At 50.4% G+C, this 19732-nt stretch overlaps 1 protein-coding gene across 2 annotated transcripts in view; it reads left to right on the plus strand.

The window, feature by feature from the left end:
• Positions 1–19732, plus strand: part of SNX29 (sorting nexin 29) — a 576513-nt gene that overhangs the window by 125784 nt on the left and 430997 nt on the right. For both annotated transcript variants that reach the window (XM_065924349.1, XM_065924350.1), the window contains exons 12-13: positions 10535–10598; positions 12908–13036. In XM_065924349.1, the coding sequence (XP_065780421.1) occupies positions 10535–10598; positions 12908–13036 (193 nt within the window). The remainder of the gene's footprint in view (positions 1–10534; positions 10599–12907; positions 13037–19732) is intronic.

Raw genomic sequence — 19732 nt, forward strand, 5'->3', positions numbered from 1 at the left:
CTCACTGTTTATTTCTGTGCATGTGCCCTCACGAGCCCTCTCTTTAAATATCACCACGTACGGGCCCCAGGGGAGTGTTTGTAAAGGCTCTTTGAGGTCTTTGAAAAAAGAGGCTATATAAAGCCAAAGAATTATTACCCAGATCTATGTATATGGGAGCCAGCGCGTGCGTATTCTTGCACATGTGTGCACACGCCCAGATGTCTAGCTGCAGCCATCCAGTTTTCTCCCTTTAATCTTGAAAAGGGAATTAAAGATCAGCTGATCTCAAGACAGCTTCCCTCCTGGGAGGCCTTTGTGGACTGCAGGTGCGAAGGCTCTCTTCCCCTCCCTTAAATTCACTGTTTCAAGCAGCCTCTGACGCCCACCCTCATTGTGTGAGTGGAGCATTCCCTGTAATGTCTTTGTTTCTGTTCGGGTGCTTGGCCACTGGTGGCTGGCCCCTGCTCTGCTCATCTGTTTCAAGTCGGGGGTTCGTGTGTCGACAGGGGCGGGGGAATGGTTTTGCAGGCTCGCCCAGTTCTAGGTCATAGTCACGATATATAAGAATCCATCTCTTCCTTCCTATGTGTATCCATTCATGAGCCACCTGTTGGAAAAAAGTGAGTCTGAATCCCCGTCACTGGGGCAGGAAATTGCAGCCGTGAACTGGTAGTTAGTTCCTCTAAGTGAGGCCTTGAACTTATTATTAAACACGCTTGACATTTCTGCCCAGCCTATCCCGTGCTGGGTTCCAGGAGGCGAGGGGCAGATTCTAGCAATGGGCGTCAGTCAGTCCCTCGCTCGTTGATTAATGATCCACTTATTCATCCAGCCTTGGGTTCGTTCTCCTAGTCTCATGGGTGCCGTGCCCAGGGGCCGGGCTGGGCCCCGGGGTCCCTGCTCTCAGGGTGCCCCCAGGTTTTGGGGTGGAGCTCTGCCAGCCACGCCTGCAGAAGGCCGAGCTCATCCTGATGGGTGAAGCGTTTGTGGTGAGGATGGACAAGGTGTGTTGGGGCTTAGGGAGAGTAGGGATCACGAGCTCTCCTTGACTTGTGGGGCTGGAACTTAGAACCTCTCAGGTGAGAACCACAGAGGGGAGGTGATGGGGGCTCCTGGCGGCCTGGCTGCTGGGTTCCTGCCTGCCTGCCTCATTCCTGGGGCCGCTCAGTCTCTGCTGGCTGATCCAGAGAGCTCTCTTGGCAGTACTAGTTTGGCCAGAGACCAGACCAGCTCAACGGGGATTCTGTTCAGAGTCTGGGTTCCCCTGTCCCATTGCCAGGCCACAGGGCTCTGTGGCTCATGCGTGACATCTCCGATGCCAGCCACTTGGCCAAAACTCAGCCTTCTATCTGCGCTGAGTGGTCTTGCCCCACCCTAAGGGGCTTTATTGGCTTTTCTCTTTGGGTTTCTGTCTGGGGCTTGCATCTCACATGTCCCTGGCGAGGCCTCTGCACCTGGCGACTAACTGGGCCCAGCGCCCTGTCCTCGGCTAAGCTCTCAGCAGGCGGATCCTGGCGGAGCGAGTTAGAACCATTTGTGCTCAGGTCAGCCGCCTCTGCTCCCATCCTCCTGTATCCCTGATCAGAGACGGTGGCCCATCCCAAACTTCTGTAAGTCTCTATCAGAGTCGGCCAGCCACCCTGGGTCTCAGCACTGCCTTCAACCTGCAGACGCCCAGAGCTCCAAGCCCTTGGCTGGCTCACCTCCAGGGAACTGTCGTAGGTAGAAGATGATGTAGGGCAGGGGGCCGAGCTGGGCCCGCCGGAGGGACAGAGGCGAAGCCGAGGGGACCAGTGAAGAGGCAAGCGGGATCCGCAGTGTCTAAGACAGCAGCGGGTCCCTGCTGTGTTGCATCTATGATAGTCTGTGAACGGTTCCAGCCACTGGGCCCCACCATCGACGCCGTGTCTGGCAGGCCGCACACTAACCATGGAGGGCCCGCGTGGGAGGAGGCTGTGGTGGGGAGCGGGGGCCGGAGCTCCTGGGGGCCTTCTCGTCTTTTCTGTAAAGGCCTGGTGGTCAGTGGTTTAGGCCGTGCGGCCCTGTAGACTGCATCCCTATAGCTCAGTTCTGCCGCTGCGGCATGCCCACAGGACAGACAATTTGAGAACGGATGGCAGGGCTGTGACCCAGTGAAACTGGTGCTGCACCCCCGCCCTGTCCCATGCGGCTGGCTGTACCAGTGCCATTTTTTTTTTTCCAGCTGTGGGAATGGAGAGGGAGAAGGGGCCCAGGAGACTGGTGGGCTCTGGGGCTTGATTAGAAAACCTGTGTTCTTCCTACTCTGCCCGTTCGCTGCCTTGAAGAGCTTAGTTTCCACAATGGACCAGTTTTCTGTCAGATTGGCCTTCAAGGTACAAAAGTTAAAAAAACAAAACTATCATTTCCTTAATCGACTTGTTCTTCGCTTGCATATTGAGATGGGCCGCTGTTGCTGCAAGATGGTGTAAATGTGTTTCCATGTTTATACTGTTTTTATTGCTGCATTTCACGTATTTAAATTACTCTCTCTGAACTTTATATTGATATATAGTAACAACAGAGATTTAAGTCTTGTTTCTTGCTCCCAAAATGGTTCCCTTCCCTGGCGACATTTATGAACCAATTCATCCCTTTTGCTTTCCAGGTGGCTCAGCGGTTAAAGAGTTTGCCTGCCAATACAGGAGATGCAGGTTTGATCTCTGGGTTGGGAAGATCCCCTGGAGAAGGAAATGGCAACCCACTCCAGTATTCTTGCCTGGAGAATCCCATGGACAGAGGAGCCTGGTGGGCTATAGTCCACGAGGTCGCAGAGAGTCAGACACGACTGAGCGACTAAACAACCATCCTTTCTGCAGTGATTCCAAATGCCCTTTAACCCAGACTGATTTCCTGTGGTTAACATTCTCCCTGTGTTTTTGACTGGATTTGCTGTTCAGTTCTCCGAAGCCAAACATGAAACATTTCTTGTCTTTGCCCTTCAGCCTTAGGAGGGAGAGCCCCTGACTCAGCCGGGTGCTGCAGAGGCTGCAGCGCAGAAAGACTGCGCTGCTGTCCCTCGAAACATGTGCGGTGGCAGGTAATAAAGACGAAGGGACTCACCATGGTAGAGACTAAACAAATCATTGGATGCGCGTGCCTGGAGAGGAGGGAAAATTACAAGCTAGGCGGCACTTCTGCTGATGTGTGTCCATGAGCTTGGAGAAAGTAGATTGTTTACATGATGTAGGAAAATCAACCCCTTGGTGTTACCTATCCCAGAAAAGTCAGCAAAGTGAATGCATATAAAGTGTGTGTGTGCGCTCATTTGCTCAGTTGTGTCTGACTCTTTGTGACCCCTTAGACTGTAGCCTGCCAGGCTTCTCTGTCCATGGAATTTCCCAGGCAAGAATACTGGAGTGGGTTGCCATTTCCTTCTCCAGAGGATCTTCCTGACCCAGGGATTGAACCCGGGTCTCTTGTATCTCCTGCATTGGCAGGTAGATTCTTTACCACTGCGCCACCTGGAATGCCCATGTCAAGTTGAAGCCTGTCAAAAGAGCGATTTTTTTGGGGGGGAGGTGTTGGCTGGGGGAAGATACCAGCTCTCAGGCTGTCGCCTTGTTCTCCATCACCAGGAGTGTTCTGTTAGGGTAACTTAGGGAAGACTAAGGGGACAATCCTTTTTGAAGATTCACAGTGTCAGAGTCCTGCCGGACCTGTGTTTCTGTCCTCTGTCATTCAGACGTTGGTGCTGACAGAGGACCTGTGTCTGGGGGTACACAGCATGCGGGACCAGGGAGGGAAGGGTTGTGATGGGAGGATGTTGTGACTCAGCAGCGATGCTCATCCCCCTGCTTCTGTGGCTTCTGTGTGAACCAGTTGTGGCCCCTGCAAAGTGCACTTGTGGCCAAGATGTCTCATTGCAGCTACTCATGGCTGTTCTTTGCCCAAAGGGCATTCATGTTTTCTAGGTCCTCCTGGGAAACCCTTCCTCCTCCAATTTTCTTTCCCCTACAGACTGTACACTTTTCAGCTGCATAATTCCGAGTGGCAGTATTCGGGATCCCCACATTGTTTTTCTTGTCAGTTGCTAAGTCTTGTCTGACTCTTTGCAACCCCATGGACTGTAGCCTGTCAGGCTCCTCTGTCCATGGGATTTCCCAGGCAAGGATACTGGGGTGGGTTGCCATTTCCTGCGCCACGGGATCGTCCCGATCCAGGGATCAAACCTGCATTTCCTCCATTGGCAGGTGGATTCTTTACCACTGAGCCAAATGGATATGCCAGGCATAAAAGCCCAGAGGCCCGACCTCACTTCTGCGGTCCCCTCTAACCGACATCTCACTCTCCGGGTCTGATTTCCCACGTTGCCCATGCTGAGCTGGTTTGATGGCTCATAAAATTCTATTATCTAGTCTGCTGCCCTAGGGCGTAGACCACTTAAAAAAAACTCCTTTTTCATTTCCCAAGGTTGAGGTCCGCAGGAGCGCAGTAAGCCCTGTAACTCCTGAAAATGTGCTCGGCTGAACCCAGCTGTGCTGGGCAGTCACTGCTGCCTTGTCCCTGTCCCTGCCACGGAAGGGCCAGGCACTCATTTACGGTGATCAGTACCGTTTACTGAATGCTTTCCGTGTGCTGGGCGTTGGGTCGTTATAATGCTCGTGTGAGATAATGACCGAAAAGGTCCCATTTATAGATAAAGGAATCGATGTTCAGAGAGCGTGTGTAACTTGCCCAAGGTTACCCAGCTGCAGAGGCAGAATTTGAACCCGAGACCTGACTCTAGAGATCGTGCTCTGAAAGCCAGGACCCTGAACCACCTCCTTGCATTTGCTGCGGTGTGGACACCCCCAGGGAGCTTTAATTTACTCTTACATCCTGCAGGGAATTCCTCTTTTGTATTTCGCAGAGGCAGAAACCCCCTCCAGGTTACCCAGCAGTTAGATGGCTGAACTGGGGCTTGAACACAGATCTCCCCGGCCCCAGGGCCTGGTGGTAGCAACCTTCCACGGGTCCCGCTCCTGTCGTTGGAATGGAAGCTATTGGAGGAGCTAATGGAAGCTACCGCCCCTCCACCCGACCTCCTTCTTCCTGGCAGGTCCCTGCTGAAGCCCTTTCTCTCTCTGCAGCTCTTGGACCTGCTCAGGACAGTGTCCACAATCTCTGTCCTTAGAGAGGGTTTGGAAGGTGACCTGGGGCCCTGCAGGCAGCTTGGTTTTCCCACGTGGGCCCCTGCTCTGTTTCTGCGCGTCCGCATCAGGTGAGGAATGAGACGAGGCTCCCGCCCCTGTGTCGCTAGACGAAGCCGTGCCCGCCGCGTGGCAGCCGGGGCCTTTGTTCTCTGTTTCAGCAGTGTTGTGCCCAGCTAGAAGTCGTCTTTCTGCGTCGCTTACTTTCCATAAACGATGACCACGCGCCTGGTGGGCCTCACAGGTGGCTCTGTGGCAAAGAATGCACCTGCCAATGCAGGAGATGTGGGTTTAATCCCTGGGTCGGGAAGATCCCCTGGAGAAGGAAATGGCAATCCACTCCAGTATTCTTGCCTGGACAATCCCATGGACAGAGGAGCCTGGTCGGCTACAGTCCATGGGGTCGCAGAGAGTCAGACACGACTGACTGGCTGAGCGTGCACACACATGCACAAGCGCCTGGCATGTCAGAGCTCTGGGGACCCCAGAGGCATGGCATGCTGTGTGCCTTACAGAAGTTGTGAGGTGATTGCAAGAGACAGAGGCAGTTAGCTGTTGCACACTCTGCAGCTTGCTGAGGGATAGGGGAATCATGGTGGGCTTCTTGGTTGAGGTGTCCCTTTCATCCTGGCCTGAGTAGATGAGTTTCATCAGATCAGGATGGGGGGGTGCTGGTGGCGAACATGACGAAATCCATGAAACAGCAATGCGTTGGAGTGTTATTCAGCCTTAAAAAGGAAGGCATTCCTGCCACAAGTGACAACGTGGATGACCCTGGAGGACAGTACGTTAAGTAAGATCAGCTGGATCCAGAAGGATAATCAGTGCGTAATTCCACTTATATGAGGAATCTAATGGTCGAACTCAAATGCAGAGAGTGGAAGGGTGGTTGCCAGGGGCTGGGGCAGGAGGGAGTGGGGAGATGCTCTTCACTGGGTGTCAAGCTTCAGGCTACACGGGTCAGCTCCAGAGACCTGGTGTGCGATGACATTGTGCTCAGACATGGCCTTTAACATCCATGAGGAGGGAGATCTCGGGTGACGTGTTCTCAGCACAGTGGAAAACTCTGTTGGGCTAGCGTCTTATTCAGGGAGAGGCACTCACATTCAGGGGGAGGAACAAAATAGTGCAGCCCCATCACTGGGGGGCGTGCTAAGGGAGGCCGGCTCAGAGGCTTCTGGCCCAAGCGGATCGCTGTCTGCAGGTGAGGCCGGGTAAAGGCATTGGTGACGCCACGCGGGAGTGTGACACCCACGTCTCAGCACAAGGATCGTGCCTGTGGGTGGTGAGCCGCTCCCTCTAGGCGAAGCTTGGCATAGCCAAGGGACCAAGGGCCCCGGAACCCGAGCCTTTTGCCCTGCTGGGTCCAGGGTGCCAGGCGCCCTGGCCGGGGGCATGTCTGCACCAGGCATGTGTGCCCTGCTGAGCTCTCATCCCACTTACATCCAGGGCACATGGCTCTTTAGTGTAAATCAGGCAGGCACGTGGCACACTCTGCAGATCATAAGGCTGGCGTGATCCCTTTGATTAAGAGATTTCAGCAGGGCTTGGTGGGGAGGGAGATGAGTGGGCGGAGCACAGAGGATGTTTAGAGCAGTGAAACTGTGATGGTACTGTCATGGGGGATTCATGGCGTCGAACAGATTTCTGGATGCAGGGAACCTGCAACCCCACGGGCGAAGCCTGATGTAACAGTGGTGATTGTGATGTGTCAGTGTGGGTTCATCATTTGTAACGGACGTCTGGCTCTGGTGGTGGGTGTCGGTAATGAGGGAGGCTGTGCGTGAGCAAGGGCTGCTGGTAGATGGGGGAGCTCTGTACCTTCCTCTTGATTTTGCTGTGAACCTAAAACTGCTTTATAAAATAGTTGGTGTTAAAAAAAAAAAAAGAGAGTTATCACTTCTAACCTCATGTTGCAATGATGAACAACAACATATCCAGTCCTTTGCTTCTGTAAGAAGCGTGGGGCAGTCGAGACCTCCAGAAGTCCTTGTAAGAAGACTCAAATGTCACTCAAGGCTTGGAGTGAAGGAGCAGCTTCCCGAGCCTGGGTCTCCAGCAGCCGGCTGCAGTCTTGCCCCCTGCTCTGGGTTTCTTGAAGATAAAGAACCAAAGAGACTTCTCCCAGCTGGTCGTCAATGATGTGTTAAGTCTGAATTTTTTCCCCCCATGGCTATGGTGTCATGGAATTAGATTACCGGGTTGTTTTTATTTTTACAGATTTGCCAGTGTTTTCAGTTACCATAAACGTGTGAAATCTAGTGTCATGTCAAGTTCTTCTAAGTCGTTAGTGCTCTCTGCCACTGTCTGTGAGAGGCAGTGTCTTTACTCAGCACCGCCTTGCCTGGTTTCCCCTCCGAAGGTTACTGCACTCCAGGGAGGGGGGAAGGTGGGTGCTGTTCACCCCCAAGAGAGAGGCTCAGAGAGGCCGAGACCCTGGTTCAAGGCTGAGAACCAGGGCCCTCCTTACCTGGTCCTGTTCAGCTTGCAAAGTCAGACAGACTGTCTCCTCGTGGGCGCGTGTGACTGTGTGTGTTTGTCCTGCATTAAGAAATGCTGCTAAGGACACTCCTCCCTGGCTCTCTCCTGGGGAAGGGGCCTTGTAGCCAGCGAGCAGGTGCTCAGTAGATGCTTGTGTTGTTGATGTTCAGTTGCTCAGTCGTGTCCGACTCTCTGTGACCCTGTGGACTGCAGCATGCCAGGCCTCCCAGTCCCTCACTATTTTCCAAAGGTTGCCCAAGTTCATGTCTGTTGACTTGGCGATGCTATCCAGCCATCTCATCCTCTGCTGCCCTCTTCTCCTTTTGCCTTCTGTCTTTCCCAGCATCAGCGGCCCTGGTTCTGGACAAAGAATATCATGTCCTCTCCTGTTGGTAGGGTGCCTTGGCTTCCATCCTGGCTCTGACATGGAAAGATGCGTGGTTGCACAGCTTATTTCATGATGTCTCAGGTTGGTTCTTCTGCCTTAATGTCACTGTGATATTTTGATGAAATAGTGGTTCTTAATTGCTGCAAGTGAATGGTGGTGATTACCACTGGTTCCTGGGGTCGAATGCAGAGGTTGGAATTGGACACATTTGGGCGCCAGCTGTGACTTTACATCTTCTCTTTGAGCCTGGCAGAAGGGACTGGGAGACCACTTCCCGGAGAGTCAGTCTGTGACACCAGCAAGACTGTGTCCCCGGGGCACTTGCCTGGCGGGCCCTGGAGTTGTCATCAAATCCTCAAGCCGCCAGGCCCCATGGCCCTTCCTTGCTCACCCTGCCTGCCTTGTGTGACCCAGCTCACGCCTGCCCCAGGGCCTTTGCATGTGCCGTGTGCCACATGGAATGTTTCCCTCCATCCAGCAGCACACGGGCTCCCGCTCTCCCCTGGGGCCCCCAGAGAGGCCTGCCCAGCACAGCCCTCCCCACCACCTGTCTCTGCACCCCGCCTGGCTTTCCTCCCAGCGTGTCTCGTTGTCCCATCTGTTCGGTGTTTGTTGGTGTGTCTCCCCTCCTAGGGAGGGGGCCTGCCTCCTGCCGGCAGAGACTTTGGTCTTCTCTGTTCGCTCTTTACCCACAGCACCAAGAGCAGCTCCTCGGCCTTGTAGGTGCTCAGTAAGTTTGCGTCAACCCAGTGAATTTCGAATCTTCCTTGGCTACAGCTTGGTTGACCCCAGGAGAGGGACGCCTCAGACCCTCCTCGTCACCAGCACCTTAGACGGCCTGGTTCCTTACCATGTGACTCGCAGATTTCACACCGTCATAGGTGTGATGGGGAAGCCAGGCGTCGACCTCCTAACTGGGTTCTTGTGATGCTGACGTGGCTGTTCTGGGTCAGAAAAGACAGGGGAGGGCCTAATTTTTGACCCAAAGGCTGAGCAGGAGCCCTCGTGATTCCTCATCCTTCCCTCCCTTCCTCTGAGACCTGGATGATGGGCTTCTGCCCTCTCCGTGGCCGCCTGTGGACAGCATGGCTCCTGGGACCCATTTCTTGCCTCAGCGTCTTTGGGCCTCTTTCCGCCTAGGCACCCCGAGAGTAAGGGGACAGAGGGACCACCTATTTATCTTGTCCTCATCCTCCCCTATTTCCTCCTCCTCCCCAGTTCATTTGTACACCAACAATGTGGGGTAATGTTGCTTAGATGTGTGTAAAGGAGTAAACGAGATAACGCCAGTGTGGGCTTTGAACAGAGCTTGACAAGTAGAAGAGTTTGAATTTTAGCTAAAAAAAGGATACCAGCAAACCATACTTCTCTCCAAAAGAGGACTTGAAGCAGCATATTAAAACAGTTTAAAAAATAGAGTGAAACGGGTTATATGTAAATTGGCCCCAGGTGGAAAGACAATTTGGTGATCAGAGGGAGGGTTAGGGCGCATTGTGGTGGCCACATGGCCAAGGGGTTGCACTGGATGTGTGAGTTCGGTTGTGAGACTTTGGCTGTGAGCTTCTTTGCAGCCAGTTCTAAGAGGATTGGTTAGGGGAAAAAAATAAAACTGGCTTTCCGGGGGAAATTCACAAGTTCCTGGGCTTGAGATCTGAGTGTTATGGTAAATAGTCCACCATGGGTGGACAGTGACAACAGATAAGCTTGCTGTAGATAGAAAACTTGGATGCTTATTGAATTTAAAGGTGTGATTCTCTATCAGTAATTGCTTTCCCACATTGAAGATGTCAGGGGAGCTGCTCCTGTAAGTAATTATGAATTGTGTGTTGGAGGGGCCCCTGTCCCCCTTCACAGTATATGGGAGTCAGCGCAAGAAGACCAGATCTCTCAGTAACCTTGAACATGTCTGTGTCAGCATGGAGTCAGTTGGGCTTCCCATGTGGCTCAGTGGAAAGAGTCCGCCTGCCAATGTAGGAGATGCAGGTTTGACCCCTGGATCAGGAAGATCCCCTGGAGGAAGAAATGGCAACCCACTCCAGTATTCTTGCCTGGAGAATCCCATGGACAGAGGAGCCTGGTGGGCTACAGTCCCGCGGGGTCGCAAAGAGTCAGACATGACTGAACACGCAGGAGCATGAAGTCCGTTTCATGAGATCTGCTGTCTGACCTGTGGTTGGTAACTGGCTCTAACTGGGAACATATCAGTGTTCAAAGCGGATGCTGTCTGGTAGCAGGGACTTGGAGAAGCACTCAGCAGTCACCAGTCTGTAACTTCCTTAGTGGCTGGTTACGTTCACCAAGGAAACGCCTCCACATTCCTCCTCACCCTGCCCTCCCTCTGGATTCTGGGTGGCTAATAAGAGTGATTGACTGAGCCGACTGGATCTCCTAGACTGTATAGGAATTATTTTTGAAAGGGAAAAGGGAACTTGTCTAGACAAGTGGCCCTAAATAGCACATAATCCAGACCGGTGAGGGGCGGTGTAGCAGGCGGGATCTGCCGGTTAATTTGGACTTGGCTTTCTTCCCTTAGGTGAGCTGCGACAAGCCATCGTGGCCATGATGAACAGGAAGGATGAGCTGGAAGAAGAGAACAGGTATCCAGTGCCAGGGCTGGAGGGGTCGCTCCTTCGTGGAAATCCTGCCTCTGGGGCAGAGAGAAGATCACCGTGAAGGAAGTTTTGCTTCAGGGGCAGAATTGTGACCAGTGATTTCTGATTTTTTGTTCTGAGATGTACTACTTTATTTTTTCAGCTTTGTATTTTATGTAGAACCAACTGACAGTGTTGTGATAGCTTCTGGTGAATAGCAAAAGGACTCAGCCGTATATATACATGTATCCATTCTGGGATGTACCACTTTAGTATATATAATGTGGCTTGAGTGTTAATAAGGAATGAAACGATCACACACTATCTTAGAACAAACTGAGAATTTTTAAAGCAGTCTTTTAATTTTTAATTCTTTTTTTTAAAAAAATAGCTTTTGAGATATAATTCACATATCATATAATTCATAGATTATATAATTTAAATATCATATAAAACATAAAACCTATTTATTCAGTGGTTTTTAGCGTATTCACAGATATGTACAACCATCTGAAGTGACGCTCCATCCTCATAGCTGTCACCCTGAGTCCCTCTTAAGCAGCAGCTAACCTTACTTCATTGAGGTTCTGTCCATCACTTTCCAAGCACTAGCGTACTTAACTTTTTCTCAAATTGGGGATACCTATAGGAAGATGGCGCACGGAGTCTTTTGATTTTCCCCAAAGCCCTGTTGCAGACACTGAGAGGCCGAAGGGTTTTATTCATTTTGATTCCCTGTTGAAACCAGGGCTGGATACCAGACAGCTATTAGCTGTGTTGCTACCGTCTGGCCGCCCAAACGTGAGCCGCTCCAATGCCAGGACCTGGTCTGGGCTACAAGCTGGTCAGTAGAGGGGTCTGCCTGCAGTTATCTGCAGAGTCTCTGTGAGCACAAGTCTGCCGGCCTGGGGATCAGGGAGTAGGGGTGTGTGTGCGCGTGTGCACACGTGTGTGCACGCTCATGCCACTCTCTTATGCTTGCCCCCTGAGCAGGAATTGTGTCCCTGGGGATGTGCATTCTGATTCTCCTTTTTAAAACTTGCTTTGGGCCCTGCTTGGCAAGCTTCTCCCTCATCCTTTATGGAAACATAAAAGAGCAAACAAATGTGATTTGGAAAAACAAGTGTTTTTAAAAAGGAGTCTTCAGACAGTGTGATTTTTCCAGTGAAAGTAAATCTCAGTGCCAGACTGTGGACTTTGCAGGATGCTTTTTTCCTTTTTCCAGCTGGAACCATTATCTTGGGGAAAAAACCATAGGTTTTGTCTTACCTTATAAAGAGCAATAGTCATTATCGGGTCATTTCTTCTCCTTCCCAGCGAGAGAGAGAAAAAAAATCACACCCAGTTTGTGTTGGGGGGATTTCCAGGCCCCAAGAGGGGAATTTTTTCAAAACTTCCAAGGAGCATTGAAACATGCCGTGTTTGTTTTTGGAGCGGAGGTTCAGTGAGCAGTAGGGGTGGGATGGCTCAGACACTGCCGCTTGTGGTCTGGTGTCTCATAGCAAGTGTCTTCCAGATTTAGGAGGCAGCCGCACCCATGTTAGTAAATGTTTTCAAGAAATAGCCATTTGAGGTCCATAGATGGTCACCAGAACCCTGCTCAGACTCAATTCTAGGTGGTAACTTGTGGTTATTTCTGGAAGAGCCGCTGTCTTCTCTGCTATTTAAGACCAAAGATGACAGATATTCAAGCGAATGTGTTTGCAGAGTGAACATGCTCCAGATAGAGTATAAAACACGTTCATTGCAATGTCAAGTTATTCATCTCAGTAAGACAGGCTGTATGCTTGTTTAACCTGGAGGTGGCGACGGAGCAAGGGTGAAGGGTGCTTTGTGGGAGATTGTGGGCAAAGGAGAAATGAGACTCCGTCGTCCATCAGATAACTGGAGCCCGTCTTCTGTGTTTGTGGCTCCGGTGGTTTTTTTTTTTTTTTGCCTGTCCTGGGAGCCCCTCCTTTATTAAATCTCATATGTAGTGTGGCGGGCTGAAATGTCTCAGTTGAGCATGCACACCTCAGTGTGGGATGTCTGGGAGGGGGTGTGCTTGGGATTGGCTCAACTCATTGTTTTCCCTTGGTTTAAACCACCAAACCCACAGGCTCTCAGAGCCAGGCCTCCGGTGGTTCCCCGGGGCTCATCCTAATTAGGACGCAGAGGCTCGAGCAGAATTGGGTAGCTTCTCAAAGCAGTTTGTACGAGATGGACGTGAACTGCGGTTTCTGCAGAGCCTTGTGGAAGATGAATGAACTAGGACTTGACTCTGTGAACTCCAGGTTGGCAGCCTCTGAACAGGTGGGATCTCCTCCTCCTCCCAGGTCGCTGCGGAACCTGCTTGACAGTGAGATGGAGCACTCGGCCGCGCTCCGCCAGGAGGTCGACACCTTGAAGCGGAAGGTGGCTGAGCAAGAGGAGCGGCACGTCACGAAGGTCCAGGCGCTGGCGAGGTAGGGGGCGGAGGGGCTGGGGGGGCGCTGGCCAGCCCCCAAGCACACCTGTCCTCAGCACTTACTCATTTAAAGTGACAAATGGAAATAATACTGACATAGCTGAAATTTTAACTTATTAGATATTGAGTAAGTATTAAATAGTATGCATGCACATGGTTCAAAATACAAAAGTCACGAATGGTTAAACTCTGTGATCGCTGGCTCACCCCTGGAGGGTGGGCAGCGTCACCTCCCAGAGATGCCCCTTGTTTACGCGAGCAGATGCGAGCATTCATATATATGAACTTTCTCTTCTCATCTCCTTCCTCTCCTCTCTTTCTTCCTTGATACAGATGGTCCCGTATCCTCCACCACACTCCCTTCACAGCTTAGAGACCGTCCTGCGCTGGGTACACAGACCTGCCATCTTTCTAACGGCCCTGATACCCCACCATCCATCTATACCAGGTTCCATTTGGCTGATGTGCCAGCAGCCAGGCGTTTGAGTCATTTCTAGCCTTTTTCTACTTCTGATTATCTTCGCAGTTGTCATTGTGTCCTTGTATGAGTGTATTTGCCAGAAATACACTGGAAGTGGAATTGCTGGGTCAAAGCACTGTGTTTTTCTTTTCTTTCCTCATCATTTATTTGTTTAATTTGTTTGGCTATGCCTAGTCTTAGTTGTGGCACATAGGATCTTTGATCTTAATTGTGGCATGTGAACTCTTAGTTGCGGCCTGTGGGGTCTAGTTCCTGCCCAGGGACTGAACCTGGGCCCCTGCATTGGGAGTGTGGAGTCTTAGCTATTGGAGCACCAGAGAAGTCCCCAGAGTGCTTTCTGAGTTGGATAAAGGTCATCAACCTGCTTTTAATGAGGGCTGGGTTTCCCCCAGCACAGCCCTGCCTCTGGTGGATCCACCTTTGGGGGTCTTTGATAAAGTCACAAGTGAAAGCAGTGCTGGCGAAATATTTTTCATTTCTCTGATTCAGAGTATGGTTGAACCTCTTTATAATTGAGTCATCTTATTTTCTTTTCTGTGACTTTGTTTATGTCTAATTAAAGAAAACTGTAAAGCAACCCCGCCCCCCACCCCCAAGCTCCAACTGCCTTAATGAGATTTTACTGAATTTGTCACATGTAAACATATTTTTATGGGCTCTACTTGAAATCTCCAGCCCGTCACTTCCTAGGCTGTGTCCTTCTACCATAGTAAAAGCTTCATAGTCACCATTTTTATGTGCCTGGATGTGCCTGGCATTTAATTGAGCTAATGTACCATATGAATGTACCATTTCAGATTGCTGGACATTTGAGTTTTTCCCCATTTTATGTAAGATAAAGCACTTTAACTGGTTGTTCTTTTGTTGTTGTTCATTCTGTCATGTGTGACTTTTTGCGACCCCATGGACTGCAGCACGCCAGGCTTCCCTGTCCTTCACCATCTCCCAAAGTTTGCTGAACTCCTCTGAGTCGGTGATGCCATCCAGCTGTCTCATCCTCTATCGTCACCTTCTTCTCCTGCCTTCAATCTTCCCCACCATCAGGGTCTTTTCCAGTAAGTCGGCTCTCTGCATCAGGTGGCCCAAGTATTGGAGCTTCAGCCCTTCCAATGAATATTCAGGGTTGATTTCCTTTAGGATTGACTTGGCCTGATCCCTTTGCAGACCAGGGGACTCTCAAGAGTCTTCTCCAACGCCACAGTCCAGAAGCATCAATTCTTTGGCGCTCAGTCTTCTTTATGGTCCCAACTTTCACATCTTTACATGACTGTTGGAAAAACCATAGCTTTGACTATATGGATTCTTTAAAACTACTTTAAAAATAGACCGGGAGTTGCATCTGTCTTGTTGGGGGATGGGGTGGGGGAGCCCAGGGCTAAGGAAACTCGACAGTGGCAGCATTACCATCCCCGCGCTGTCAGCTGTTGTGAGTGACACTAATGTAATTGTTACCTATATGTAACGGGAGGTTGGCAGTGTGATCCCATGCTTGTTTATTTTTTGGCTGTGATGGGTCTTCGTTGTGGCGTGTAGGCTGAGTAGTTGTGGCAAAGGGGCATAGTTGCTCCACAACCGCGTCCCCTGCCTTGGAAGGCAGTTTCTTAGCCACTGGACCACTGGGAAGTCCCCCTGTGTTTAATTTTAATTTGAACTTCTCCCCTGCATTCACATTTGAAAATGACATATCCAGAGCATCAGAAACAAGCCCCAGGTGTGTAATTTGGCATTTTCTCACCTGGCCCCCATCTTACCTGGCCATGCCAGGGTTCCATGGTGCGATTGTGTTTTATGTTCTCAATAAAGACTGTAGTCTGTGGAAACCCGGGTTCTGAATCACTGAAGACAGACAGACTTCCGTCCTCTGTCATTTTTTATTGTGTCAGGAGCCAGCTCAGCTTCGAGTTGCTGCTCCATTGCTTGCAAATTGGGTGTTGGGTCTGAACCACTTCACTTGCACAGGCGTGCGTTTCTTTGTTTATGACATGGACAGGATGGTGTTATCCCCCGAGAGGGCCCACTGAGGAGTGTATGTGAAAGTCCAGCGAGGGACTGAAGTGTGTTTTACAGTAAATGTGTTTTGAGTATATGGTAATTTGGGGATAAATTTTCTTTAGCCCATGAATGAAATAGAAAAAGGTAACTTCTTAACCTTGCTCTTCTGTAATCTGGTTTCCGCAGGTAAACAGTGGGGTAGCTGAGAGTTTGGGCTTCCCTGGTGGCTCAGGGGTAAGGAATCTGCCTGCCAGTGCAGGAGACGTGGGTTTGATCCCTGGGTCAGGAAGATCCCCTGGAGAAGAAAATGGCAAACCCACCCCAGTATTCTTACCTGGGAAATCCCATGGACAGAGGAGCCTGGCAGGCTACAGTCCCCGGGATCACAGAAGAGTTGGACACGACTTTAGTGACTGAACACACACACAGCTGAAGGTTTAAGGTGCCTGAAATTCTGCAGTTTGCAGGTAGAAGGAGCTTGGATAAATCGGGCAGACCCTTTAGGAGAAAACGGCATGAAAGCGGACGGAGCAGTGGACATGTTTTGAAAGATTCGACTGCTGACGTTGCAGACAGACTTCTGCCAGCTGTCAGAGGTTTCTACTTTTGGCCGCAGGAGAGCGGCTGTCCGTGTTGTCAGATGGTGGGTCCCTGTGGTCAGCTGTGGTTGATGGCCTGGGACTGCTGTCATCCATGGGTCACAGGCAGGGTGTGGAGGGTCACAGGCTGGGGGCGAGCCCCACACGGCTGCACCAGGGCAGCCTTCTTCTTGGTCTCCGAGCGTCCGGGTGGCGGGTTTCATAATGCAGGTAGTTTAGCCTAGTGGTTGGTGGTACTGATTCTGGCATTGGATCCTGAGGGTCCATTCATGGCTCTGCTACTTATTAGCTATGTGACCTTGAGCAAGTTACTTAACTGTCTCTGTTTCCTTGGCTATAAAATGAAGATAAGAGAACTCTACCTCATAGAGTGGTTAGATGATAAAATGAGAGAATGGGCTTCATAAATGCTCAAACACATTACCTATCATTATCATTTTTCTCTAGGATAGTAATTGTATTATTACTAAGAAACCTTGCCTAATCAAAAGTTGTATTTTAACGGCAGTGGTGCAGAAATAATTAAGAATTAGGCTATTTCAGACTCAGGACAATGAAATTATTTTTGCTGTATTGCTGAGAAGCGTGTTCGGTTGTATGTGTGTCTTCCTGGCCCTGAGTGTAGAGTTGTGAAATGGGAACATCCCTGAGCAGATGAAGCGTCTTATTACACGTTCATTTTGCTCAAAATTAATGGCTTTCCTTTCACGCCATCACGGCTCAACAAAGAGCAAGGTCGTATAAGCAGCCAAGTGCCTTTGTGGCGCCAAGCATCTGCGCCTTCCCAGGCGGAGTTCTTGTCATCAGTAGCGGTTCAGGATCAGTCAGTCTTCCTCCCTGGATAATGGATTGTCTTAATTCCTGTGGAAGTAAGAAATCTCAAGCTCAACAGGGTCCTACTGTTTAAGCACAGGGAACTATATTCCATATCCTGTGATGAACAGGGTAGGAAATGGAAAAGAATATGAAGAGGAATGTGTGTATGTGTGTGTGTGTGTGTGTGTAACTGAATCACTTTGCTTTATAGCAGAAACTAACACAATATTATAAATCCACTGTATGTACTTCAATTAAAAAAACCAAAAAGCTCAGCCTATGACATAGGCTGAGCAGAAAGAAAACACACATTAGCTGAGCAGAAGTACCTTTGAGGGAAACAAGCGGCCTGGGTTGTGGGGGTGTTGTGGGGGGCGCTTCTGTTTCTGCTCTATTTATTTGTCAGTCTGTTTGGTGCATCAGGTCTTAGTTGAGGTACGCGGAGCTCTGCTGTGTCACATGGGCCCTTTCGCTGTGGTGCACGGACTCTCTCGTGGAACACTGGCTCAGTAGTTGCGACACATGGGCTTAGTTGCTCCACAGAGTATGGGATCTTAGTTCCCCAACCAGGGATCGAATTGGCGTCCCCTGCATTGTAGGGTGGTTTCTTAACCACTGGACCACCAGGGACGGTCCCGGTCTCTGCTGTTTTTGTAGTAGATACCCCCGGCTATGTAACAAATGATCTCCAAACTTGACAGCTTAAAACAGGGAATGTTGAGGATCCTCCACAATTTCCATGAGTTGGGAATGTGGGAATGGCTCAGGGTTTCTCGTGAGGTTGTGGTCAAGCGTTAACCAGAGCTGCGGTCATCTGAAGGCTTGACTGGGGTGGAGGGTCACTCGTGTGGCTGTTGGCAGAAGGCTTTGGCTCCCTGCCCCGTGGACTGCGCTGTAGGGTTGCTCACAACCTGGCAGCTGGCTTCCCGGGGCGAGTAACCCAAGAGCAAGGGAGCACACCCAACCCAGAAGCCCCTGTGACTTTTGTGACCTAATCCCGGAAATGACGCACAGTCACATCTGCCGAGTTCTGCTGTCACGCAGCTCAAGCCTGGTTCAGCATGGGAGGGGTCTACACGTGGATGTCATTACCAAGAAGCAAGGGTCTCGGGGGCCACCCTGAAGGCTGCCTGTCATACCTCCCCTGGGACAGCACTGCCCCAGTCTTCCTTGGCCGGGTCTTCCTCCTCTCCATTCTGTCCCTGTGCTTTGGCAGGAATAACCCCACCACTGCCCCGCTGCGGCTCCAGAGCAGGGCAGATGTCGCTGGCCTGGAGAGTCAGCTTGTTGCATCCCATGGCCACCATGATTGGGCTGTGACCAGTCCCTCAAGGGCAAACCCACGTGCTGGCAGAGCCATGGAAACGAGAACTCAAGTCCCAAAGCCAGAAGGGCAGAGTCATGCATGAGACGGAAAAAGGGAGACTTCTGTCTTTCTTTCATGATGTCCCATCCTTCAGTTCTGTTGTTTTCTTCCTTACAGCATCAGCATTTTATTAGTATATTTTTTAGGTCATTATAATCTTTTTCTTCAAACTTTAAACTTTTTATTTTGTAGTGGGGATATAGCCAATTAACAATGCCGTGGTAGTTTCAGGTAAACAGCAGAGGGCCACAGCCATATATATACAGGTATCCATTCTCCCCCAGACCCCGCCCCCCATCCACGCTACCACATAGCATTGAGTAGAGTTCCCTGTGCTACACGGTAGGTCCTTGGTGATTGTCCATTTTGATGTTCAGTTCTATGTCATTAAAGAAACATGCTCTGGAGGACTATTTCAAACCCATTATGTAAAACAAGGCTGTAGTCAGAATGAGTGGAGACCAGAATCCAGTTTTTGTCCATACGTCTTTCAGAAGATTGGCATTTACTTTGCTGCCTGATTCTAAAAGCCTATGGTTGTGACCTGGGAGTTGGGAAGGGAACTGAGAGTGGGGTTCCCTCATTAGAAGAGTTGCTGTAGTATCTCTTCCTGAAAAGCTATCCCTTTTATTTTTCCCATGCTAGAGAATCAGCCATCAGTTCAGTTCAGTTGCTCGGTCGTGTCTGACTCTTTGCGACCCCATGGACCGCAGCACGCCAGGCCTCCCTGCCCATCACCAACTCCCGGAGTTTACCCAGACTCATGTCCACTGAGTCGGTGATGCCCATCCAACCATCTCATCCTCTGTCGTCCCCTTCTCCTCCTGCCCTCAATCTTTCCCAGCATCAGGGTCTTTTCAAATGAGTCACCTCTTCGCATGAGGTGGCCAAAGTATTGCAGTTTCAGCTTCAACAGCAGTCCTTCCAATGAACACCCAGGACTGATCTCCTTTAGGATGGACTGGTTGGATCTCCTTGTAGTCTGAGGGACTCTCAGGAGCCTTCTCCAACACCACAGTTCAAAAGCGTCAAATCTTCGGTGCTCAGCTTTCTTTATACACCTACTATCACATTCATACATGGCTTGGTTTAAAAGAATTTTTTCCCTCTTGATTGGTTTTGGGGGTTGAACTCTCCCAAACACCAAGGCATCAGCTCTGATCTGTCTAATCTGGTCAAGATAATTCCATCTTCTTTCTGAAATGATTGGTTCAGGTAACCATGGCTTGACCCAACTTGGATTTAGTTCAGGAGATGAGCATAAGTTCTAATTCTGGCCATGGAGATGTGGTTGAGGTTTGCTCGGGCTTTGGAAGAAGATGGTCTTTTGCTTATTGGATGACTGGAGTGGCTCCCTTTGGAACACGTGCTGTGAGGTATAGAGGCTGGAACTGCTGTAGCCATTTTACCACCATGAGGGAGACAGCCTGAGGGTAAAGC

Source organism: Muntiacus reevesi, chromosome 2 (genome assembly GCF_963930625.1).
Source record: "Muntiacus reevesi chromosome 2, mMunRee1.1, whole genome shotgun sequence".
In the NCBI taxonomy this organism is placed as follows: domain Eukaryota; kingdom Metazoa; phylum Chordata; class Mammalia; order Artiodactyla; family Cervidae; genus Muntiacus; species Muntiacus reevesi.